At 33.7% G+C, this 25,570-nt stretch overlaps 4 protein-coding genes across 6 annotated transcripts; 1 reads left to right on the plus strand and 3 right to left on the minus strand.

Annotated features, from left to right (window-relative positions):
- Positions 1 to 128: 128 nt before the first annotated feature.
- Positions 129 to 3,966, plus strand: LOC144845816 (coiled-coil domain-containing protein 124-B-like). Of its 2 annotated transcripts, XR_013612593.1 has the most exons (6): positions 129 to 222; positions 596 to 822; positions 1,443 to 1,605; positions 2,226 to 2,364; positions 2,780 to 3,042; positions 3,248 to 3,966. XR_013612593.1 is itself a non-coding variant. In XM_078703266.1 (5 exons), the coding sequence occupies exons 2-5, from the start codon at positions 664 to 666 to the stop codon at positions 2,985 to 2,987; spliced, it is 669 nt and encodes a 222-aa protein (XP_078559392.1). In that variant the 5' UTR covers positions 129 to 222; positions 596 to 663; the 3' UTR covers positions 2,988 to 3,966. The 2 variants fall into 2 exon arrangements, 1 of the variants encoding a protein (XP_078559392.1); XM_078703266.1 differs by having other exon boundaries at positions 2,780 to 3,966.
- A 3,524-nt stretch (positions 3,967 to 7,490) lies between these two features.
- Positions 7,491 to 15,646, minus strand: LOC144845801 (sodium/mannose cotransporter SLC5A10-like). The gene is made up of 14 exons (XM_078703245.1): positions 15,539 to 15,646; positions 14,972 to 15,043; positions 14,027 to 14,131; positions 13,380 to 13,544; positions 12,700 to 12,805; positions 12,230 to 12,310; positions 11,715 to 11,923; positions 11,439 to 11,574; positions 10,900 to 11,007; positions 10,301 to 10,451; positions 9,586 to 9,754; positions 8,874 to 9,086; positions 8,379 to 8,553; positions 7,491 to 7,839 (listed from the first exon to the last, which is right to left on the minus strand). Exons 1-14 carry the CDS (start codon positions 15,614 to 15,616, stop codon positions 7,619 to 7,621), a joined length of 1,989 nt encoding a protein of 662 aa, XP_078559371.1. The 5' UTR covers positions 15,617 to 15,646; the 3' UTR covers positions 7,491 to 7,618.
- A 983-nt stretch (positions 15,647 to 16,629) lies between these two features.
- LOC144844406 (U3 small nucleolar RNA-associated protein 15 homolog) lies at positions 16,630 to 21,873 on the minus strand. The gene is made up of 11 exons (XM_078701301.1): positions 21,744 to 21,873; positions 20,786 to 20,878; positions 20,135 to 20,319; positions 19,776 to 19,954; positions 19,234 to 19,359; positions 18,846 to 18,981; positions 18,557 to 18,641; positions 18,263 to 18,421; positions 18,042 to 18,143; positions 17,374 to 17,566; positions 16,630 to 16,899 (listed from the first exon to the last, which is right to left on the minus strand). Exons 1-11 carry the CDS (start codon positions 21,831 to 21,833, stop codon positions 16,679 to 16,681), a joined length of 1,569 nt encoding a protein of 522 aa, XP_078557427.1. The 5' UTR covers positions 21,834 to 21,873; the 3' UTR covers positions 16,630 to 16,678.
- Positions 21,874 to 22,051: 178 nt separating this feature from the next.
- LOC144845267 (echinoidin-like) lies at positions 22,052 to 24,065 on the minus strand. 2 transcript variants are annotated; one of them, XM_078702457.1, is made up of 3 exons: positions 23,966 to 24,065; positions 23,369 to 23,549; positions 22,052 to 22,930 (listed from the first exon to the last, which is right to left on the minus strand). In XM_078702457.1, exons 2-3 carry the CDS (start codon positions 23,542 to 23,544, stop codon positions 22,594 to 22,596), a joined length of 513 nt encoding a protein of 170 aa, XP_078558583.1. In that variant the 5' UTR covers positions 23,545 to 23,549; positions 23,966 to 24,065; the 3' UTR covers positions 22,052 to 22,593. The 2 variants fall into 2 exon arrangements, with proteins under 2 accessions (XP_078558583.1, XP_078558584.1); XM_078702458.1 differs by having other exon boundaries at positions 23,840 to 23,974.
- Between the last annotated feature and the right edge of the window lie 1,505 nt (positions 24,066 to 25,570).

Consider the following 25,570-nt stretch of genomic DNA (forward strand, 5'->3'; position numbering starts at 1 on the left):
TTCTTGTATTATTAACATATTAATGTTGTTTTTAAGTTAAACTAGTTGGATGGTATGCTGTTCCGTTTGGAATTAAGCTTTTCAAGAAAAAAATACTCAAAAAAAAAAGGAAAAAGTTTATATTCGATAGAGGGCTCCCTATATTTTATTTGATTATGCAATAATATGCGTGCATGAAAAACAGATTGGAAATCATCGAAAAACTCAGAAAAAAAAGGAGTGGTAAGGAAAATATATAAAACATCGAAAGTAATGCTGTAGTAGACACTTTGGCCATCCCAGTCCTTTTCACGGGGTTAGACCTAGCCTAGCTAGGCCCAGCTAGCCTAAGACTCTCAAGAGTATGGGTTGGACCGGTTTCGGTTGCGGTGTACGGGGCACTCTGTAGCCTACTACTATTATTACTCTAAGGCCTAGACCTAGGCTAGCAGAAATCTGACTAGCCTAGTAGCTAGCCTAGCTACTATAGCATGCATGTTGGTCAAGGTAGCTGGATATAGCCTTGCATGACTGATAATTGTGGGCCTACTGTGTAGCAGTGGTGTAGTTTTATATATCCGTAAATTTATTCATATTATTTCATCCTTCTTTCTAGATTCTGTATGTATGAAAACGTCAAAGACAATGGAATGGTAATTGTTACAGTGCAGTAATTACAGAGAAATGCCGAAAAAGTTTAAAGGAGAAAACTCGAAAGCAGTGGTAGCAAAAGCGCGGAAGGAAGAAGCCCGACAAATTGAAAAGTCACGAGTTGAGAAAGAAAAGGAAGATGCTTTCTGGAAGGATGATGATAAATTAACTGAAAGGAAAGCTAACAGAAAGGTGGGTGGAAACTATCCGTCTTCCATTCAATCTGTGCCCCAGCCAACCAATCTTTGTTTGTGCTCAGTGGGTTTGAAAATGTACTGTACCAAATTTGCACCATTAATTTATTACAAAACAGCCTAAAAGTCTAGAAATTATTTCACAAACATAATTTGTTTTTGTTTCTAGTTAAATTAGCAAAAATAACTATCCCAAAAAGGACGTTAGTGTATTGCATCTTCTTTTAAATTTTAAAGTTTTAGATGATTTTAATCCTTTAAGCCTGTTTACATTAGGTGAATTTATTAACAATCAAAAACCTCAGCTTTTTATGCTCATACATATTCAAAATTCTGTGATGAATTCTATTTCCTCAAGTTTTTCACTTCAGCGAATTGAGTATTTTGAGCAGTTTCTACTTTTGCAAAACGCAAACATTTACAACCAATCAGAGCTCAGTAAATGAGTTGTCACGTGTTAATGAGCACTCATGTGAATCAAAAAGCTCAGCAGACATGTGATGGAAATAAAAATCGCAGCTATTCACTCTTGTAGTGAAATGGTAGCTCGATTTTTCCTCACACAAACAATTAGTGTAAAACAGGCTTTATGTTCTATTTATTGATTTTGCTGTCTAGGCTGAAAAAGAGAAGAAACGAATTGAAACTGTAGAAAGAAAAAAGGACAGTCAGAGATTACTTGATGAAGAAGAAAGCACTATAAAGCAGAAAACAGTGAAGTCAGCAAAGGTCAGTCAAGCGGAAATAAGAGCTCAACGTGAACGAGAGGCAGCAGAAAGAGGTAAGTGTTAAGCCTTGTTCACACTGGACTTGGTCAATTTGACCATTGTTCGCACATGGATAATTTCACACAGTTAGTTTTACCATGGTTTTATCAAAATGTAACCTTGATGTTAAAAACTATATGATGGATTTGCATGGTGACGGTCATGTGGTTACCTGAGACGCACGTTCGGATTGGACTTTTCAGCTGGCATGGTTAATTTTACCGAGGTCAATTCTACTTGTTCTACAGTGTGCGGATTGGACTTTACTCAAAGTGTTTCAATAAAATATACTGGCAATTTTCTTGCGCCGATGTTTATAAATATGTATCATCTCAATATGAGGTGAAAGAAAATCAAGGTGGTGGAACATCTATGTTTTTTTATGTCATTGTGTGCTCACCCCCTTTTATTGTCATATATTTAACATATATGAATGACTCAATATTGGTCTGAGGCTATAAATGCAGACTGGAAGGGAGGAATAATAAAAAATATTCTCCCTGGAACATGGTTAATGCAAGCTATGACTGATACTATAAGTATACAAGAGTGATTTCTTTGACATCGTTATGAAATTTGTGATTATGTAAATCACCACCTCATCTAATTTTTTGGGTGTTTGATAATTTTCCAGTTGCCAAAGCCTTAAAAGAACCAACAAGCCATATTGATGCTCCATTAGAGGTGAATCCTAACATAGCTGCTGCACAACAATTGGCAACAGATGGCGCTGTAGAAGCACGAAGTGTTGAAGAAGCAATCTCTGTACTTAGGTAAGCAAGATTACCACATATCCACAATTATCGTCTTTTTTGTCTATTTTCTAAACAAAGTCTTGCTAATAATGGCCATTATTGTAATAACAATGGAATCATCTCTATACTACCCATCTGCCACGACGGTTATTTATCTTATCTATTTATGCATGTTTTTAAAATAAAGTAAAATATAAAACTTGAGTGTTAAATAAATACACGGTCAAAGTCAGAAACATCTGCTGTACTAATTGACAACTTCCACAAAAATTAATAAATATTAAATCAATTGGTTGAGCGGTTAAGGCAGGGTCACCACAAACCATAGCCACAAGTTCATTGTCTAAAAGCGCAATATTAATATGTATCCTTTAATGTGCTATAATATATACTCAAAATGCTTAAATGATAATTTTATATTATTTTTAAACAGTGTTGCTGATGCAGAACAGCTTGAGAAGCATCCAGAAAAGCGGATGAAGGCAGCTTATACCGCTTACGAAGCAGAACAGTTACCCATACTTAAAGCTGAAAATCCGAACTTGAGGTTATCTCAGTTGAAGCAGATGCTTAAGAAGCAATGGCAGAAATGCCCAGACAACCCTATGAACCAACGCTTTAAGAACTATAACCAGAAGTGAAGACAACCAGATGATCTTAAAGACAACCAGATGGTCTTAAAGACAACCTGATGGTCTTAAAGACAACCAGATGGTCTTAAAGACAACCTGATGGTCTTAAAGACAACCTGATGGTCTTAAAGACAACCAGATGGTCTTAAAGACAACCTGATGATCTTAAAGACAACCTGATGGTCTTAAAGACAACCTGATGGTCTTAAAGACAACCTGATTGTCTTAAAGACAACCTGATTGTCTTAAAGACAACCTGATGGTCTTACTGTAATGTAGGTTGAAATGCTGTTTTATGTCTACATTAGCTTATAAGTTTTGTGCTAAATGAGGATGTAAAGTCTCACATTCATGTTCGTTTACAAAGTTAGGTACTGTATCTGCAGTATTATAAGTTTTCCTATCTAAACAAGATTGGTGTAAAGCATGATCTGCTATGAAAATCCTAAAGGCCAACTCAGATAGCATCATACGACGAGGCCCGACGAAATGTCTTGACTCGTCGGTGCTGTCTGAGTTGAATCCCGACAAGACAAGTTGTCTTGAAATAGCGTCGGGCGTAGTTTATAGATCGTCGGAAGAACTTTAAAAATGTTTAATTTTCTCCCGACCATCTCGTCGGGCCTTGTCGTACAAAGTTGTCTTAGTTAGCCTTAAAGTTGAAATGCTGTATCACTTTTGTCATATAACATGAAGTGGTCAATAAGACAGTAAACTATGTCAATTTTACAAACTTATAATATATTTATTTCACCATATAAAACACTAACAAACAAACAGACATAAGAAATGTAAATCAATGTGGAAGGATTACCTAAATCTTATAACAAACATAACCGTCAAAAGGCTCTCCACAAAGAATTACATTTTATTTTAAAAATTTAAAAAGGATTCAAATTACACGAAAATATATATATATTAACCTCAAATTATTAAAATATTTCATAATACTACATTTAAAAGAATTAAAATTAATTAGTAGTTGTTCCTCGATGTTCACAAGCAGGTCTTTAAACAGTCTAACAAAAAGGTTTAATTAATTGGATTTCAAAAAGGTCAAAATTTTTGTCAAAATCACCAAAATTTCGACCTTTTAAAAATCCAATTAATATGCACTAATTTTGCTATATGTGCACGTATAGTACGATATCATCATCTTATAGTGTCATGGAACCACTTTATGTCGAAAAATAAAAAGGTCGAAATTTCGTCAATTTCCGAGAAAATCCCTGTACAATAGTACAGGGATTTTTGTCAAAATCATTAAAAATTCGACCTTTTTAAAATCACATTAATATGCACTAATATTGCTATATGTGCACGTATAGTACCATATCATCATCTTATAGTGTCATGGGACCACTTTATGTCGAAAAATAAAAAGGTCGAAATTTGGTCATTTTTTGAGAAAATCCCTGTACTATAGTACAGGGATTTTTGTCAAAATCAACCAAATTTGGACATTTTAAAAATCCAATTAATATGCACTAATATTGCTATATGTGCACGTATAGTACCATATCATCATCTTATAGTGTCATGGGACCACTTTATGTCGAAAAATAAAAAGGTCGAAATTTTGTCATTTTTCGAGAAAATCCCTGTACTATAGTAAAGGGATTTTTTTCAAAATCACCAAAATTTCGACCTTTTTAAAATCCCATTAATATGCACTAATATTGCTATATGTGCACGTATAGTACCATATCAACATCGTATAGTGTCATGGGACCACTTTATGTCGAAAAATAAAAAGGTTGAAATTTGGTCATTTTAAAAATCCAATTAATATGCAGTAATATTGCTATATGTGCACGTATAGTACCATATCATCATCTTATAGTGTCATGGGACCACTTTATGTTGAAAAATAAAAAGGTCGAAATTTCGTCATTTTTCGAGAAAATCCCTGTACTATTAGTACAGGGATTTTTTGCAAAATCGCCCAAATTTGGACATTTTAAAAATCCAACTAATATGCACTAATATTGATATATGTGCACGTATAGTACCATATCATCATCTTATAGTGTCATATGACCACTTTATGTCGAAAAATAAAAAGGTCGAAATTTCGTCATTTTTCGAGAAAATCCCTGTACTATAGTACATGGATTTTTGTCAAAATCACCAAAATTTGGACATTTTAAAAATCCAATTAATATGCACTAATGTTGCTATATGTGCACGTATAGTACCATATCAACATCTTATAGTGTCATGGGACCACTTTATGTCGAAAAATAAAAAGGTTGAAATTTGGTCATTTTTTGAGAAAATCCAATTAATATGCACTAATATTGCTATATGTGCACATATAGTACCATATCATCATCTTATAGTGTCATGGGACCACTTTATGTCGAAAAATAAAAAGGTCGAAATTTCGTCATTTTTTGAGAAAATCCCTGTACTATAGTACAGGGATTTTTGTCAAAATCACCCAAATTTCGACCTTTAAAAAATCCAATTAATATGCACTAATATTGATATATGTGCACGTATAGTACCATATCATCATCTTATAGTGTCATATGACCACTTTATGTCGAAAAATAAAAAGGTCGAAATTTCGTCATTTTTCGAGAAAATCCCTGTACTATAGTACAGGGATTTTTGTCAAAATCACCAAAATTTGGACATTTTAAAAATCCAATTAATATGCACTAATGTTGCTATATGTGCACGTATAGTACCATATCAACATCTTATAGTGTCATGGGACCACTTTATGTCGAAAAATAAAAAGGTTGAAATTTGGTCATTTTTTGAGAAAATCCAATTAATATGCACTAATATTGCTATATGTGCACATATAGTACCATATCATCATCTTATAGTGTCATGGGACCACTTTATGTCGAAAAATAAAAAGGTCGAAATTTCGTCATTTTTTGAGAAAATCCCTGTACTATAGTACAGGGATTTTTGTCAAAATCACCCAAATTTCGACCTTTAAAAAATCCAATTAATATGCACTAATATTGATATATGTGCACGTATAGTACCATATCATCATCTTATAGTGTTATGGGACCACTTTATGTCGAAAAATAAAAAGGTCGAAATTTCGTCATTTTTCGAGAAAATCCCTGTACTATAGTACAGGGATTTTTGTCAAAATCACCAAAATTTGGACCTTTAAAAAATCCAATTAATATGCACTAATATTGATATATGTGCACGTATAGTACCATATCATCATCTTATAGTGTCATATGACCACTTTATGTCGAAAAATAAAAAGGTCGAAATTTCGTCATTTTTCGAGAAAATCCCTGTACTATAGTACAGGGATTTTTGTCAAAATCACCAAAATTTGGACCTTTAAAAAATCCAATTAATATGCACTAATATTGATATATGTGCACGTATAGTACCATATCATCATCTTATAGTGTCATATGACCACTTTATGTCGAAAAATAAAAAGGTCGAAATTTCGTCATTTTTCGAGAAAATCCCTGTACTATAGTACAGGGATTTTTGTCAAAATCACCAAAATTTGGACATTTTAAAAATCCAATTAATATGCACTAATGTTGCTATATGTGCACGTATAGTACCATATCAACATCTTATAGTGTCATGGGACCACTTTATGTCGAAAAATAAAAAGGTTGAAATTTGGTCATTTTTTGAGAAAATCCAATTAATATGCACTAATATTGCTATATGTGCACATATAGTACCATATCATCATCTTATAGTGTCATGGGACCACTTTATGTCGAAAAATAAAAAGGTCGAAATTTCGTCATTTTTTGAGAAAATCCCTGTACTATTAGTACAGGGATTTTTGTCAAAATCACCCAAATTTCGACCTTTAAAAAATCCAATTAATATGCACTAATATTGATATATGTGCACGTATAGTACCATATCATCATCTTATAGTGTCATATGACCACTTTATGTCGAAAAATAAAAAGGTCGAAATATGCACTAATATTGCTCTATGTGCACGTATAGTACCATATCATCATCTTATAGTGTTATGGGACCACTTTATGTCGAAAAATAAAAAGGTCGAAATTTCGTCATTTTTCGAGAAAATCCCTGTACTATAGTACAGGGATTTTTGTCAAAATCACCAAAATTTGGACCTTTAAAAAATCCAATTAATATGCACTAATATTGATATATGTGCACGTATAGTACCATATCATCATCTTATAGTGTCATATGACCACTTTATGTCGAAAAATAAAAAGGTCGAAATTTCGTCATTTTTCGAGAAAATCCTTGTACTATAGTACAGGGATTTTTGTCAAAATCACCAAAATGTGGACATTTTAAAAATCCAATTAATATGCACTAATTTTGCTATATGTGCACGTATAGTACCATATCAACATCTTATAGTGTCATGGGACCACTTTATGTCGAAAAATAAAAAGGTTGAAATTTTGTCATTTTTCGAGAAAATCCCTGTACAGGGATTTTTGTCAAAATCACCCACTTTATGTAAAAAAATAAAAAGAATTTTCATCTTAATTAAATAATATAGACTTTTCATTATATTAAATTATTCCCTATTATTATATTCACCACGCTGTTTTTTCGGAATATTCATTAAATACATCAATAAAAAGATAAAATATTCTAAATTATACATTCAATACAAACTGAAAAATGCATCAACCATAATAAGCATATAAAAAGATACAGATTCCTAAGAGAGCTACTAACACACTGTTTAATATGAGTTGATGCCGTGGTTCTTGCTCTATACTTCTCGATGTTTCTGTTGTTTTTGGTTCTGTTTTTATTTCGTCTGGGACGCCACAGAACCACTTGAAAAACTGAAATACATTTGTCTTATTAGCATTTTCCTCAATCTGTATGTCGGTAATATCATCTGAAAATATTAAACACATGTTACAATCGTTTAAATAGTGTATTTATTTATTATTTATTTTGATTTTATTTTATGTCTTTATTACCAATAGTAATTTAATCACTGTCCTATCAGATAGGTGGTAGTTCCCCTGATACAGGGGCTATCTTGTGAACCAGTTCACCGGGTTAACCCCCTACTCTTCTTGAATAATGAACTGGGTTCTTTAAACTGCACACAGGTTATAACTGTGTACACTGGACATACGGTTTATAGTCCTTATCCGAGAAGACTTGTTCCACCACCAGAACTAGGAGCGAGTCAGCCTCGAACCCTTGCTGATGTTGTTGGCTCTTTAGGTACGGTAAACAACGCCCCTACCTTAACTGATCTGCTCGGGCATTTCACCGCTGCTAATTTAAGGAAATTTATCTTCACTTCCAGAGGGATTTGTAATTGTACTTTGCCAAGTGTGTATGGACTCGTCCTATTACAATATAAGCACACTGAACAGTTCTAAAGATGTGTGAAGATGAGTATTTTATACTAATGTATATTACCTGTTTTAGATGGAGTCCTCTGATTGGTTTCTTCATTATCAACTTGTATTTCAGTTTCAACATTAGACACTGTACTCAATCCGTAGTTACCAGTCTCTGTTTCCTCATTGTCTACTAATGGCGTATCACTTCTGTTAGGGTCGCCATATCGTGTCCACCATGTTAGTTTAAATAACTTTATAAAAAGGTAAAAATAGTAATTATTTTTGTCTGTATTCAAAAGCATTTTTAATTTCCTACTCCAATACCAAAATCTGAGATGAAAGCAGTGGATTAATTGAATAAATGTTTACTTATTACTAGAATAATAGATATGTTATAAAACCAACACTGTTTTGTTTTTGTTGAACGGAGAGAATATTTCATTTGTTGAAACATTGTCTTATATACAGTTAATAAATACTACTTTCAACTAATGAAATATTCAACCTATTAAACTCATAAACATTCATTATTTGTATACTATTAACTTTATAAATATTTAAAAATTCTTACTTTATCTTTATCAACTGGTGTTGTAAAGTAACTGAGTGTGATTTGTATGACCAGAGCAACGACCAGAATAATAGTACCAACGTAGAAGTAGTGTAGCTTCATGATGCTAGGCCGATCGTCAGGCTCTCCACAGAGAGGCTCTGGATATACAAACTCCAAAATGATGCGAATTAGAGAAACAAGATGAGCTCCAATAAGGGCATAGAATGCACCCTATGAAAAATAAGTAATTTTAAAAGGGGAAAGTTTCAGTAATTTTGAAAGAAAGTAGTGTGTATTGGTTTTTTGTTCCAATTTTTGATATGCCCTCTAGTGAGCAGGGAATCAAAATATGTGCCAACTATAAATCTAAACAACATATGTTGTGAGTGGCCAAGCGGTTAAGATAATGGAATCGTAATTATGTAGCCATAACCTTCGGCAAAGGTTCAAGGCTCACTCGCTCCACAGCTTTGGTTGTAGAACAAGTCTTCTTGGATAAGGACTATAAACCATAGGTCCAGTGTTCACATCTAGCTCATGTGCACTTTAAACTTAGTACATCTTTTGAGACGAGTAGGAGCCCTCTGAGAGACCAGACTTTGACTGAAGAGGTTACCCAGTATAAATAAATAACAAATTCAAATTCAGAAAATGATGCTGGGCCATCAAAGCTTAAGAATCTGAAAAGTCCATGTACACTCTAAACTAGAAACTCAACTCAATTACTTACAGCTTCGGTAGCTCGCTCCCAGAATATACCAAGGCAGAAGATAACAGTGATCGGTGGTTGTAGATAGATCGATATCTTTTGTATGTAGTAAAAAAGTTCTCCGTTGTTGGATGACTCCACCAAAGGAATTAGTAATATACTGATTATAACCATTAGAACTATAAATAATCTGGAAAAAATAAACTTAATCATGATTGTGTGACCACAACTAGAATTATTTTTTAACCTTCAAAAAAGATCCCATTGTTTGTAGCAGCAGTAGTAGCATAACAACAGAAATGTTGAGACGTTCTTGACTTTGCTTTGTTACCTTTTTAGGAATAAGATTGTGAACCAATCACATTACTTGACAAGTGTTTTTTCCCCACAATATGTGAAATTGTGTTCTTTACAATGGTTATGATGCTTGGCTACCATCCAAGGATCCCGAGTTCAAATCCTGTCATGTCAGGATTTTTTCTAATGACAAATTACAACTCCACTCCGAAAGACTTGTATTAAGACTTTGTTTATGTAGAGCATCTTGTGTATATGTTTGTCTTGTGAACAGAATTGCTACCTTTATTAAGAAGAATAGTGAATGAATTCACTTATGGTTATACTGTACTTGCCAATTTGCCTAAATATATAAACAAACAAATAATCAGACTTTCTAAAAAAAACAAGACATTTAGGACAGTTAAAACACATGATTTTATATGAGTTGAGTATATACCTTCCAACAATACCCTGTTCTTTTTGCGTACAGTTTGGCCGCAATTTTCGCCAAATATCAAGAGTGAAGATGGTGCTAGAACTGTTAAATATCGACGTTAGTGAGCTCACCAATGCACATAACATCACAGCTAGCATTAGTCCTGTTAAACCTATGAATGAATTGAGAAAGAATTATTTGTCAAAATCATGCTTTGTCAGTCAGGTGCTACAGATGTCTGTTTATACTAACTGTAACAATGTGTCAAATAAAAGAAATAAGCACATGAGAGAAATTCATTGGAGCTACTACTTCTTGAGTTTTATTACTAACCACTGCCTATGGTATGCCAAACTGGACTAAAATTGAGACATTTTCCAGCTGAATATATTATTTCTCACTTTTTTGTTTTTATTCTCAAAGCAGTTTTCATAAATTTGGGATCAGTCAGGCTTGGGCAACATAACCAGGCCTAATACTGCATTAAGCTCTGTCTACACTTTCAAACTAGTTTGACCAAAAAAGTGTGATGTGCCAAAATATGGTAGTGATATGACATCATGGGTACATCACATTTGTTTGATAGTGTAGACAAGGCTTTAGATTCTTTTTTTATTTACCTGAGGGAAGCAGTTCAACAACCATCAATGGATAAGCTATGTTGGAGCATGACTCAGAATTACCACACACCTTATAGCAGACATCAGGATCAACACAAGCAACTTGATCTAAAATATTAAAGAATTAATGATAACAAGCTACAATCACATCACTGGGCCTCTTTCAAATGGCCAATAATGTCCGGTTTTCAGGTGGGTCCGGGCTTTCAGAGTATTATGTATGCATCTACGTATTGTATCAACAGTCAGTCACTCTGGAAATGACCAAAACTGTTTCAAGGAATAGATTGGGGATGAATGTTATAGTCCCGCATGTAGATCAATTGACATGACCTAACTTGGTCACCAATAATAAAAATCAAAAGTTGCGTTTCAGCATTTTCTTTTTGCTGTCCAGTTTTTTGTTTGCTCTATAACCACAACGGGAATAAATTGCAAAACCTAACAAATATACATAATAACCTTTTTTTTTTAATTAGAAAGTAAGTGCATCTTTGAAACAACCCTTCTAAGAGTAAAGAATGAGGTCATAGACTTACCTGCAAAGAGGATTCTACTAATCATACCAGGCATAACAATAACAAACATAGGGAGTATCTTGAGATAACCAGCAAATAATGTTGCGCCTTTTCCATTAGAGAGGTTCTTCGCTGACAATGCACGTTGAACTATAACCTGTGGTATACAGATGGCACTTAAAGTTAGGTACTCAGAGATGCTGATGTCAATCTGTAAGCTTTCATTTCTGAAGTACCTATGGAGGAAATACCAAACAGTTACTTGTACTGTCTGTCAGTTAATGTTTCACAACTTGCCTGATCCATTGCCCAGTATTGGAGAGATGAAGGCAGTGCTCCGATGAAGAAGCCTAGCCAAGGCATATCTGAATCCCACGGATCACGGAATATATGCCAGTAGTCTTCCCGTGGGAGGCCACAAGAATTGTTGTTGTATAGCGTGTCATTCGGCACAGCTGTTGCATATAAAGGTTCAAGATTCTGGTAACCACCAATTTCATTAAAACCTATAAAATTTAAAAAAAGATAATGGATTAAGCTCTGTCTACACTATCACAATTATTATGTGATGTGCCCATATATGGTCATGATGATGTCATATCACTACCATTATTTGGGCATACCACTACCATATTTTGGCATATCACTACCATATTTGGGTACAATTTGTTTTTGTCAAACACAATGCCAGATGTTTACTCCTAGTAGTTAATTATATAGTTTTATGGTATAATATCTTTCTTCTTTCTTCTCTTACTGTTTTTGTCAACAACACTATTTAGTATTATTTTTAAATTTCAGATATTTCTTACTAATTGTAGCTAATATAACCGCTCCAATGAACATTATAAATGCTTGTAGCGTGTCTGTGTAAATAACAGCTGCAAGCCCTCCTAAAAAACAAAAACAATTCATTTTTAAATATATAAATAATAAATAATAATAATGATTAAACACAGTAAACGGTTTTATGGAAATATATTGATTGGAAACTATAAAAATTATATTCTGTGATTTTCAGATTATTATTGTCCAATTATCCAAAATATAAATACTTTAGCTTTTCCTTTATTTCTAGGACTATTGTAAATTAAATATTTTTTACATAACAATAAACTTTTCATGTATTTTCAAATTAGTTAATCTGAAAGAATGTTAAACATCTGTTGGTTGAGATAACAGGTGCGTTTATTTTGTGCATTAAAAATACAGTATAAAGTATAAATTGCTGAGTCAAAGGAATTTATGAATAACAATAGAGATAATTGATTTGCTTGCTTACCAGCAATTGTGAAGATAGAGATAATAACGAGTAAAATGGCAATAGACGCATAGATATTCCATCCAAATGCCACATTGATAAACAAAGCCCCTGCATACAGATCAACCTGTATATAAACCAATATACAAATGTTTATATTATTTCGTTTTTAAATTGGCCGACTTCTTCAGTATAAAGCTTTGTCTACACTATCAAACTAAAAATTGTGATGTGCCCAAATATTGTAGTGATATGACATCATCATGTCCATATATGGGCACAGTACTTTTTTTTGTCACATAAAGTTTGATAGTGTAGACAGAGCTTAATACTGGTTGTGCTAGAGGGATCAGTCAAGGCACATGGTCAGCACACTGGGAGATGTTCCACTTTCATTTTGAACACGTATTATATTGTGCACGTACTAAAGACCAGCAGCTTTAAGTCACATCTGAAGGACAAGGCAATTAGTAAAACAATATGAACTACTGTAATGCCTCCCACAGGACATCCATTAATACCATTACACCATACTGCTATCAGTATTTCCAATTGCTACTTGAGGATTCAAAATGTTAGGAAAGTGGGTGAGGAAAACAGGGGGATGGGGCATGTCCCCAAAAACCTTTGCCTGGAAGCCCCATTTTCTCATATTTCATGCTCAATTAATTAAAGGCTCTATAAAAATTATGAATTCATACCGATATTTTAGTGAGTATATACCACAGAAGACTCAAAACAGCTACATATGCCTGTAGTCTGTGACCACCATATCTCTTTGCTAAGTATTCCGGCATAGTATATACACCAGCAGCCATATAAACTGGTAAAAAAATCCAGCTGAGACATTGAAGTAGAAATAATGCCTATACAGAAAAGCAAAACATGCATTCATTAAATTTTCAAAATATATTTATATACTGTCAGTTTCCATATGATAAGATGGGTACATTTTTTAAAGTTTCTCAAAATACACACACAGGATGATTGGTTATACATTACGAGCCAAGTTTTTATTTCCAAGATTGTTGATCTTTTGCAAGAACCATTTTTGTTATAAAAGCAGTGACTTCCTATCTGTATATATATATATATATATTACATTACATTAATAAATTAAGTTAAAAATTATAAAGTTATCTACCAGTCAAACACCGTTTTAAAACAATCTGACTCAAGAATTTCCCTATTTGTTTTGGAAAATTGTCACCGTATAAAACACAAATATCAAATTATAGGTACATTTACTGTTTATTTTTTCTGTTTTTCTGATCCCACACACCATATTGGGAACATCCAGGCATCATCACTTTTATAAGAAGGAGGAATCTTGGTGACTCATACTTACATTGAGTTCAAATGCTGCAACTGCTATACCACTCGCAGCACCAGACCCAGCAAGACCTATAAAGTGTTCACTACCAATATTGCTTGCAAACAGTGATGCACCCACCTACATTTACAACATTTCTTTGGTTAGAATATCTGTATCATAAAATAAACTCTCTTTGTGTTGATTATACCATATATCCTCTGATATAATCCCACCCTCCTAGAACACGAAATTGGGCCGAATTATAGTAGGGGGTGGGACAATACTCGGAGGAATCCCTGATTCAGGAAAAACATGATTGTTAAGCATTTCTTGTAAAAACTCTACTTAACTGGATAGAGAGTGGTCTACAGTACATCCAGACTAATAGTCAATACTGAGACTATACCCGGGGATATGCCTGTTTGTGAAATCAGACATAAAGTAGGTAGTGGGGGGGGGGGATGTTATGATTAGTAAAATGACGAGGGAGAGAATTCCAAAGAGAAGCAGCAGAGAACAAAAAAGACCTTTGTCCATAGGATTTGGTGTTAATTCTAGAAACAAGTAGTAGGTTTTGATCAGCCAAACGAAGACAAGCAAGAGGGGTGTAGGAGGGAAGAAGATCAAGGAGATAAGTAGGTTGTTTAAGATACCTGAGGATATACGGTAGAGGTAACAGACTATAAAAGTTTAGAACAGTATGTGTGTAAACAAATAATAAAACAAATATTTGGTTTTGTATTTTTGGAAATGGAGAGGATATGTTAATTGTCGGATCCGACTCATTAAATAGAACAGTATCAATAAGATATTACAATGTTTTGATGTCATCATCATTAGGACAGCTTAATCAGCTATGCAGCATCTGCTATCAAGGATTACTGTCGAATAGCTTACACCAATATACATTATAATTATTATACTATTGCTAAACATATGTGCAAATTGTCCATAGTACAGAATCATTACTGTACTTACTGGTAGCCAGAACATAGAACTTCCAGCCAAAAAGTATTCTTTTGATGTAGATCTTGATGAGTGAAATAAGGACTGAAATGAAAAAAAAAAAATAGAATCTGGTTTGATTGTTTTGTACCCCTATTATAAAGACAAATTTTGTTAAACTTTATGGTAACTATAACCCTTCATTGATATAAAAATTCCAGTTGATATTCTGAGTGAGGCCATAGTGAACTAAAATATCTCTATGATGAGGCCTCTTAAAATTGATACACAACGATATTATACAATATTTTTTATTATTAAATTCATTTTGACACTGCTCAGTGTTACCCTATAGTTCATTTTGATTATTAATGAATATAAAATAAAATGGTTTTAGAAAGCTGAGTGATCAACCACCAGCAAATCTGAGTGTATGTTTAAAAGAATTGGCCGGCTGATTAATAAACATAAACCTTTTGTATTGACACTGACTGTACTAACAGGGGCTAGGCCTAAATCAAATTGTCGGTGTCCTTGATGGTTGACCTACTTAAACATATGTGAATAAAAATCGCTTAAAACCAGTTAGTAAATACTTACTGCTATCCCCACCGACAGGACACATACAAAATATATTACAAGAACAATAATATCTTCTGTTGTGACTGAGGTAGCCATACTTCACGTCCTACCGGGTCTACTGTTAAGATGTAAATGATGGCAATACATAACAATGTGTAAGGTTTGTTTTGTTCCATGACCATCCATGCGTGAAATTTAGTACTGTACATAACATACTGAGTGACAAAGTTACTACTGATATGCATATGAGTGAGAAACTGTGGCTATTTTTCAAGCCAGTACTTTTAAATTTAAGGAGAAACTTTTGTAAAAATTGCTTAGGTTATTTTGAAACTGACTTAAGCACAATCATTGACTTAAAACCAAGCTAAGATAATTTGTTTCCCTTATGACTTTATATTGTAATCTTTTTGTCACATTTTGTAATTTTTTTACACTAGGTATTCTATAAAGAATATATGATACATATTATTATGTATATATTGTGATCCATCCATGTTACGTCGATAATGTACTTTAAAAAGCAAAGTGATTGTATTTTATACCCTGTAGTGTGTACTGTGCGGTACCACGATACATATATTAATAACTATTATGGACAATTTTTTTTTTTAAATTTATAAAATTGTTCGTAATTCTGATTAAGCGGTTATAGCTACAGATCTAGTGTCAATCCAAGCTTTTTTTAAATAGATCGTTTAAAATGAATTGCAGAAGTTACGCACAATTTTTTTCCCCAAAGACTCTCTTTGAAAGATACGTGAAAGATAGCCGAACTACTTCCTAAATATAACTAAACCTAACCCTCTAAAGTAGAAATAAGTTGGTCATGGGATTCGAACCCCATATATCGACATGCAAAGTCCATAGTCTAATCCATTCGACTACACAGACGGCTCGACGGAAAGCGTATTAAAAAGTTCATTCAGAGGGTGACCGCAGAGCAGGTGAAACATGATGCATATTCATAATAATACTCCATAATGGGACGCCCTCTCTTGAATTTTCAGAGAAAGTCTTTGGGAAAATATTTTCGTGACCGGCACATGGATACTTTCTTGAGCTTTTATTTTAAGGCATTAATTAGAAATAAAGCAGAATAATTCACATGGTTTTGTATCTTTTTAATAAACTATTAAATCCATTACTAACAAAATACTAAGAAATGCCGTTGACAGTTAATGGTTTAATCAAAGGTTCATTATGACTGGTGAGTGTGGCTGACGGCCGTGATTGTGATGCTGCTAATATTGAATCCAACATCCCTGAAACTTCATGTAAATTGTCTTGAAATTCTAGTTCTTGCTTAAGTGTGTTCTTTAACAGTTTAAGTGCATTAGTAACAGCTGGAGATTCTGCCACAACTGGTGAATAAATATCTGAAGAAATAAAAGAGAAAAAAAAATAAAAAACTAAAAAGAAAAACTAAAATAAATTTATAGGATTGACTGGAAATACGTTTCTGTCCCATTAGTGTACAGTACCTCAAAATTAAAGATGATATGTTTGCGAGTTGAAAAATTGGCACTGGCAGTCTAAAAGTAAATACAGTCGGGATACCTTTATTCAGGGAACACCCATATTAGGAGGCCACCCCTTCCCAAATGTGTCCCCTTTATAGGGGTTCTACTGTAGATCACTTAATTTGCTTATGTGCAAAAACCTAGTACATCTTTCGAGACGAGTAGGGGATTACCCTGGTGTATTAGTACATCACAGCCACTGATCATAACTGGGCCCTCTGGGAGACCAGTCCTTGACTGAAGAGGTTACCCAGTATAAATAAATTCAAAATTCAAGAGAGAGTCGTATTTACTTTCTTGATATTTTATGTGCAAAAATGATATACATACCTAATAAAACATTAGCTACATCGACTAATGTTGCATTAAAACTTGTGTTTGATATGTTCTTCCTGATGAATGTGACCATAATACGCAACCATCTTTCATCTCGTCCAGAAAGGGCCATATTAATAACATCCCGTCTTATCAGTTCCTGCAAAACTGCTATGGTGACATTTGGTGTAATTGTTCTAACATTGGTCTAAGACAAAAACAAAATATTGTAATAAGAAAAGGAATAACATAAAGCAAAAAACAAGAAAAGGCCAGCACCATGTTTGTAGAAAACCACATTTGCTCATTCTATGAACTACAGCGTAAGGTGATGTATGGCATGTTGGGGAGGCAATATGGTCACGAAATGCATTTATGATTTTGCTCTTCCATCATCCAATCTACATGGTAGAATGAATGAAGTTCATGATGAAGGATGAAGCTATTGTATTAACCATGTGACTATGTGGCGTCGGTTTATTTATATTTTTCCTTTATATTTATAATAATGTAGACACTAATTTGTTCTTGAGCTATGGAGAATTTTGTACTCTGTATTATTTTTTCCGAAATAAAAGATGAAATGAAATTGACACTCTCAGAGATTAAACTATTATCAATATAATTTAACAACTAATTTATAAATTATTTATCAACTAATAGCAAAAAAGAACACTACTGACTTGTAATGAGGCATCTAGTGCTTTAGAGTGCTCAAACTTCCTCAAATGAACATCATATTTCGCCATCTTCTCTTTCCTTCGATGATCAACTAATAAATCATTCTGAAACAAAAGTATAAACAGTATAATGTATTATATTACATAGCCTATGTAATTACGTGAACATGATTGGTTGAAACTGCATCACATGACTACTCCTGAGTTTGAGATTGTTTACTTACCTGTTTTGGTTGATACATACGACCTTTGACATAATACTGGTAGGATGACCCTGGACCTGTTCTAGTTGTTTCTGTTTTTTCTTTTTTTTCTTCTTGTTTTCTATGTTTTATTGAAAGTAAACCATCTGCCATTCCAACGGCTAATGTTTTATCATCAGCCTAAATAAAAATAAATAAACAATTAAGTAATTAAATGTAAAAACACTAATTAGTATCTAATTTTCATCAATAATATGCACTGGATATTTTTACCCAACCACAAATGATGAAAAAAAACACCCCAAAATATCTTACAGAGATTCCCACACTTAAGATTGGTGAAGAACACGTAATTCCAGCCACTGTCTTGTATGTTGTTACATCGTGAACTTTGACATGCCTGAAAGTAAACAGCAAAAATAAAAACATTGATTTTAATGAAGTCTTTGAAAAGAGACACTTTGGAAGTGCTGAACATTCTATGCATGTATGTTTGTATTTGGGACATTAGGAAGTCTAAGTGGAGAACAGCTTTCCACTACTATTTATATTATTCTCTACACTAATATTTTGTTTAAAACTAAATTTAAATTAATCGTCTTACCTGTCAAGGGATCCTGTGAAAAGGCGATCATATTTTCCAGAAAAACATAAACATGTGATAGTCTTGTGGTGCTCACCAAGAGTTGCTAGAAGACGACCACCAGCGAGGGCGTCCCATACCTTGACGTAATTCCCACCTGGTTTATGTAAATTAAATAACATTAAAATCAGTATAACAAACAACATTAGGGTGCAGGTAACTACCGAGACAAAACAGCACAGAGGATTTAAAATAAATTATGATGACTTTGCAGTTTGAGCTAAATTGAATGTTGGATATGTAGACAGATTATGTTTCTTGAGCAAAAATGCATCCGCAATAAGTCATACCTAAAGTATAATTTTGCTTCTTTTTTCCCCCCAAGAATAACACTGAAAAAGTGACTAACCTGCAGAGAGAAAGACTCCTCCACCAGGGAACATGAGGACACTCTCTACCGGTTGACCATGGTCAACTGACAAGATATTGGCCTTAGTTCGAAGGTCAAACAGCTTCACAGTGTGATCATAGGAACCTACAATGAAATATAATATGTTCACAATATTAAATATTAGGAAAAACAGTTTTTACAATTTAATCATAGAACATTGGCTCAACATTAATATCTCATTCCATACAATGGATGTGCTGTTTAAAATATTTTTTAAGGGACAATGTCTAATATGAGAATTTTGTTTTGTTTCAACACATTAATATTATTAATATCTCTCTTCTATACTCCAAATTCATAGATAATTTTCTTGAAAATCTTTGAAAAAGTGCCAGGCGCCGGCAAATTGAACATCAATGTTTTGTCTTCACGCTGCTACACGCATATCGATTGGCACATAGACACGTGGAGCATCGTGAAAACGAAACATTTGATTTGATTTTCCCGTGCTGCACAGGAACCTTGTTGGAACAGGTGTGGAAGACCCTTAAGACACTAACCTGTAACAATAACATCTTTACTAGCTGGGTTGATACAACCACTTCTAACATAATCTGAATGGTCTTCAAACTTGACCACCTCTGTTTCACTTGGAATGTCCCAGCATCGAACTGTCTGGTCATCTGAGCATGACATGATATGGGTGTTATCCGCTAAAAATTTGGTTATTTGTATTGGTCTGAAGAGAGAAATGTTAAAATTGAATTAATTATAACTGTACAGGCATTCTTTTAAATATGATTACATTCTTATAAAGTGTTGTTGGATAAATTTAGCAGGAATCGAATGTATGCCTTTTCTCACAAACATGCTGGCATTCATTTTTTAAAACAACTTATGACTAATATTCACTACTTACTTCTCATGTCCTTTGAAAGTACGCAGTATTGCACGCCCGCTAACATCAAATAATCGCACCAGTCCTTCAACTCCGCCTGCCACCAAGAGTCGCCCGTCATCTCGTAGTATCCCGCCATATACTATGTCTTTAAACCGCGATATTGTTTTGTCTACTTTATTTGTTAGAGTGTTGTATATCTGGACCTGTTTTGATACACAAAATAATAGTATAGTGTCATGATGACGTCTTTTTATATTATATCTTATATCATTAGCAATCTTTCTATTTTAAAATTGACCATGTGATTACGCAGCTATTGAGTCTAACAATCATTCTGCATTTGCTGCTACCTCTATGTTTTTAATTGTGTGCAGGATTAAATTTTATGTGCTTAATAAAGTGGTACATCATTAAAAACTTGAAAGTTTCATTATTGTTATTAATTAATTAATTAAGAAAACTGTGGCATTTTCAGTTACTTCAGAGGGGAAAAAACAATAACCAAGGTTATACGATATTATCGTATGTACTATAGTATCGTAAAACTTTCAAAACTTTGATGGTCTCAGAGAATATTCATAATGGATTTAAAACCTACAATCTCATTGCTAGAAAAGACATTCGTTGTAAGCAGTAGTATAATGTAGTAATGAGGGATTCATTTCTTACCCTGGTTGATGAGGATGTAACAAATTGATAGGGTTCTAGTGGTGAGAAATTAATGTGAGTGATTCCAGCATAGTCTTTTACCGTCACTGGAAACTATAATGAAAGCATAAATTACTTAGATATTTTTGTATCGTCATTGTCGATTGATGAATGTTGGTTTGTAATAATGTGTACAACAAATGACACTCAAACTCATCAAGACTGGAAAAATAATTCAGATTAAAAATAAAATTTAATTTGAAAAATAGTAGTCTACAGTCAGCTAATTAGTCATGGATGGATATGACTTAAAACTAGTAGTACTGTAACCTAGCCCTGAAGAGTGACTAAAGTATGTACATATAAAAGCCTCTCTAATCTATGGCTATATAGCCTAGCTAGGGCTAGGCTATTACTTTAGGTAGGCATTTGTATTGCATAGCCTAGCCAACAAGCCTTCCTAACTATTACAAATACATAGCATTCATTAATTTATGACTTTTTTTTGATACTTAAAATAGTTACAAGCCTATAATATAGCCTACTACTACTAGGCCTAGTACTACTAGTAGGCCTACTACTAGTACTAGTAGGCCTACTACTACTAGCTAGGCTATACTAGTAGAAACATGAAATCATGAAATAAATATTTAAATTATATTAATTATAAATATTTCATTTATGGATAGGCCTATCTATTTAGCATTAGGCCTACAAACACTTTCATTTTTGCTAGGCCTAGTGTTACCCAAGACTTTGTCTGCAGAGTGGCTGGTCACGGCCGGCTACTGTAGTCAGCCAGGGCCTGCTAGGCCCTAGCCTAGTAGCTAGGAGGCTAGGCCTACTACCTAGGCCTAGTACTAGGCTAGCCTAGTCTTACCCATATAATCTAAGAAAACCTATAGGCCTAGAATAGTCCTATATAAAATAGCATCAGTAAGTTGGAATCTAAACTAATTAACTATTAGATAATTCTAACCTGAAAATTCTTCCAATATTCTTGCTCTTTTGTCAAAGTTTTACCACCACGTGGAAACCTCGCAGTTGTTGTTTTCTTGAACTCCGCCATGTTTATGATGTTTCGATTCCAGACGAGAGAGGGCGTTTTGCTGTAACTTTATTAGAGTCATATGGCTCTGCTATCGACTACGGGCGGCGACGAGAACTGCAATTGTGATATTCATCTTTAAAACATTGCCCAAATGTCAATCACATAATAAAATAACAGCTGGGGAGTTGCAGTCCGTTCAGTTTGCACTTGACAATGATAAAAGAGTTCTCAAAATGTTTGTTCATAATAGTAAATAGTTTATTCAAACTTTCACACTACTCCGCCAGTTTCAAAAAATTAGCCTAATATAATAAGGCCCTAATATTAAAAAAATGTAAACAAAATGTAGGCCTAGAACTATAACCAAACCCAAACCCAAATGTATGATATGACACATTTTACCACTCTAGCGTATCCATTATTATTACTTTATTTAAGTGGTATGCATTATAACTATCTTTATTATCTTTAGTCTTTTTTCTTTGTAATTCTTTCTGGTTTTTTTCTCAGCGCTTTGGGACAATCTTTTAATTGTATAACAGCGCAATATAAATCGAACAACACCATCATCATCATTATACGGTATATAATTTAATTTTTATTTTGCCTGTGCATCTTATGTAAATCCTACGCCTTTCTTTGATTGAGTGGCCAGTGCTATTCCATTCGGAAGGGTTTGAACAAAGTAGTCTTTATTCATGATAGTGTGAGGGAAAGGCTAGGCTGTCATCATTTTTTCCAATTAACTAAATCTACTTTAGCCGCTGTTATTTTATATTTAATAATTATTCTGTGGAAGTTTGCACACATAACCTTGTTCATTTTTACAACTTATATCGTTCCATTTTGTCTGTAAACCATCCATGTTCCTTACTGTTACGCAGTCCTCAAGGTCATGCCAATTGTCTGGTTGATTGTTTAACCAGTTTGTATACGTTACTAACTGATTATCGCTCCATAACCATGCACTCTCGTTTATTGCATCGGTCAAACCAATCCAGTAGGTGGCCCACGGTCCACGAGTTACCAGTTCATCAGTAGCGGAATTCCAAAGTCTTGAAACAAACTCGCTTTCTTCCTCACTCCGGATGGACACAAGATGCCCGTTTGCATTCCTTTTATTGAAAAAATAGATTATTAATAGTTATAGTTTTAAGGTAATATTTATACAAAAGACTTGGCAGCCTATTCAGAAACCTATAAATAAGTAAAAGGTTTAGATGCAGGGTTTATCATGCCACGTGCCAGTGAACTAGCTAGATCAACTTTCGTATGTACTTTGAGGTCCAGAGAATTTAACGTCAGAAATTGGTTTAGGATGGTTAACAATTTCAACCGTACCGTTCTCATTTTCCATGCCACCAAGATTGTTTTAGTTTTTTAAAGTAGTTTTTTTGGCATGTTTGGAATCCCTTTAATCGTATTAGTTTATGTACAGCGCTTAGAGGTTTCACAACATTAGGCGCTAAATAAATCCAGGATATTATTATTAGTATACCAATAATGCTCAAGATCAAATTGACCTAACAATAATGATGATTTTTCTTACGAACCAAGTTGTATAACTGTTGCATTTATTCTCAGCCTTTTTCCAATTTAATTTGTCAGCAAAGATTCGATAGCAATCGCCTTGGTAAGGAACCCAAAATATAGGACATAGTTGACATGGCTCTGTTGTAGACAGTGCTGCTGTGATGAGCACGAACTTAACAACAATCGTGACCTTCATTTTGTCTGTAGGCGCAATTCAAAATTAATATAAAAATATTTTAAATGAAATCTTTGCTGCATATCTTGAATGAAATAGAACGTTTACCTGATTAAAACAAAATGCATATGCCTATCGCCATGCAAATGTTTTAACTCAGACTAAGATGTGTTCAAGTTACGAGGGACAGTACTGGATCTCGAAATATGTAATGGAGGTTTTAAAATTCATGTGGAAACGATTTTTCACCAATAGGCATGTCGTTGGCGTGATACTGTACTTGAATGAAAATAGAACAAAATTTATTCAAACCTACCATGTTTGGATTACCGTGAAATGAGGCATACATATTTGTGCACAAGCTGGCAACTCGGAACATAGAGGAGCACGGAGTAATAAGTAGAATATCGAAACAAACCTGTAATTAAAAACATCTACTCACCAATTCTTTTACACAAATGTTTAAGTATAACGTTTTCCAACTGAAAAGGAATGGTGAATTAGACCCAGACCTATATTATTCAACACTTCCTTCTTTTATAATATAAACTATAGTGCAAACTATAAAACAATCCTTTTTCCGATATATAATATATATCCGGTATGTAACAAGAAATATTTCTTACAAAAAACGCCGCTCGACTTTTTGACCTAATGATGTTTTTTTTATAGAAATGGAAATAATGATGAAAACATGTGGGAAGAGACATGAATATGCAATGAGAAACAAAACTATTTGTAGATCCGGCCATGCGGTACACATCAGAGGAGTTTGCGTAACAACGTACAACTCACTGAGACGTAAAATTACTGTTATTTGCCTTTTTTATTAGTGCTTATCCTTAAAATTCAGGAAAGTGATATATATTGTGTGTGGCGCTTCAAGTGTGCCAAATGTGTGCCGAATGTGAGCACATTCAGCGGTTTCGATGGAGATACGTAAAATTGCGCGACCAATTTAGTAGCATTAATATACAGATGTATGTATGTGTATATTGGGTGACAACAAAACATTTTGAAAGCCTGTCGGAAGAATTCATTACCGCAAATATTTAAAAATGGATCAATGATCCATTTTAAAACCTATAAATAGGTCCATGATGGAACTAATAGCACCAATTTATTTTTAAGTAACTTTATATCATCAGAGCAGCACACCACAGCGTTGTGATTCATTTGGAGTGTTAAAAAATCGCAAAAAAATAATATAGAACTATAAATAATTCAAAATTCAATTTATTCCAAATATTTCAGAGACAACTGGCTTATTCTAGTAAGTACAAGTATGTATTTAGGCCTATGCCGTCTCATCGTCTGTATATTTTATCTAATAAATTTTAATTGAATTGATATGATAATTAAATGACATTTTATTGTACAGTATTTAATTCATATTAATTCTAATTAATGCGAGATTGCCCTCGTCGTAGCTCGGACATTAAGTTTGAAAGAGCGGCGTGCGCTTTGGTGGTGCATCCTTCACTCTTCTCCGGGTGCATCAACCTACAGAAACATTCCTCGTACTCTATTTTAAATTTTAATTATTTTTACAAGTATTTATTCAGTTTACAGTATATATACATACGAAAATATTGATTTGATATCTGACCAAATCATTGATCTTGTTGAACTAATCAATCACTTGTCAAAAAAAATCCGGAGGATCCAATGATATGATGAACAAACTTCGAAACGAGAGAGGCAAACCATTATTATTGTTTTGAACTATATTTGATCATCTTCAAGAATATATATTATATTTACAATGTAAGTTCAAAATATTGAATAATAATGGCTTGCCTCACTTTTCGGTATTATTACATCCTCAGCCAACACTTTTATACTACCGTAAAGAATGTATACGTCTTATCCATATTTACACATTTTTGTAAGATTCTACGTACACTCTTCATTCTGCATCGATTAAGTTTGGTTCCCACTAGGGCGCAACGCAAGGACGTTATCGCAACGTAAGCGTGTTGACCAATGACAAGCGACAGCCGAATAAATTCATCGCTTGTGATTGGTCAAATCCCTTACGTTGCGT

This window comes from Antedon bifida, chromosome 6 (genome assembly GCF_963402885.1).
Source record: "Antedon bifida chromosome 6, ecAntBifi1.1, whole genome shotgun sequence".
NCBI lineage: Eukaryota > Metazoa > Echinodermata > Crinoidea > Comatulida > Antedonidae > Antedon > Antedon bifida.

Excerpts from the sequence above, each read along its gene's own strand:
- LOC144845816 (XM_078703266.1), top strand. The coding sequence starts at position 664 with ATGCCGAAAAAGTTTAAAGGAGAAAACTCGAAAGCAGTGGTAGCAAAA. Across the intron at positions 823-1,442 it reads AAAGGAAAGCTAACAGAAAG|GCTGAAAAAGAGAAGAAACG; the intron begins GTGGGTGGAAAC and ends TTTGCTGTCTAG. Across the intron at positions 2,365-2,779 it reads GAAGCAATCTCTGTACTTAG|TGTTGCTGATGCAGAACAGC; the intron begins GTAAGCAAGATT and ends ATTTTTAAACAG.
- LOC144845801 (XM_078703245.1), bottom strand. The coding sequence starts at position 15,616 with ATGGCTACCTCAGTCACAACAGAAGATATTATTGTTCTTGTAATATAT. Across the intron at positions 14,132-14,971 it reads GTTCTATGTTCTGGCTACCA|GTGGGTGCATCACTGTTTGC; the intron begins GTAAGTACAGTA and ends TTGTAAATGTAG. Across the intron at positions 12,806-13,379 it reads ATATACTCACTAAAATATCG|GTTGATCTGTATGCAGGGGC; the intron begins GTATGAATTCAT and ends GTTTATATACAG.
- LOC144844406 (XM_078701301.1), bottom strand. The coding sequence starts at position 21,833 with ATGGCGGAGTTCAAGAAAACAACAACTGCGAGGTTTCCACGTGGTGGT. Across the intron at positions 20,320-20,785 it reads TTACATCCTCATCAACCAGG|GTCCAGATATACAACACTCT; the intron begins GTAAGAAATGAA and ends GTATCAAAACAG. Across the intron at positions 16,900-17,373 it reads TGTAGCTAATGTTTTATTAG|ATATTTATTCACCAGTTGTG; the intron begins GTATGTATATCA and ends TTATTTCTTCAG.
- LOC144845267 (XM_078702457.1), bottom strand. The coding sequence starts at position 23,544 with ATGAAGGTCACGATTGTTGTTAAGTTCGTGCTCATCACAGCAGCACTG. Across the intron at positions 22,931-23,368 it reads TGCAACAGTTATACAACTTG|GAATGCAAACGGGCATCTTG; the intron begins GTTCGTAAGAAA and ends TTTCAATAAAAG.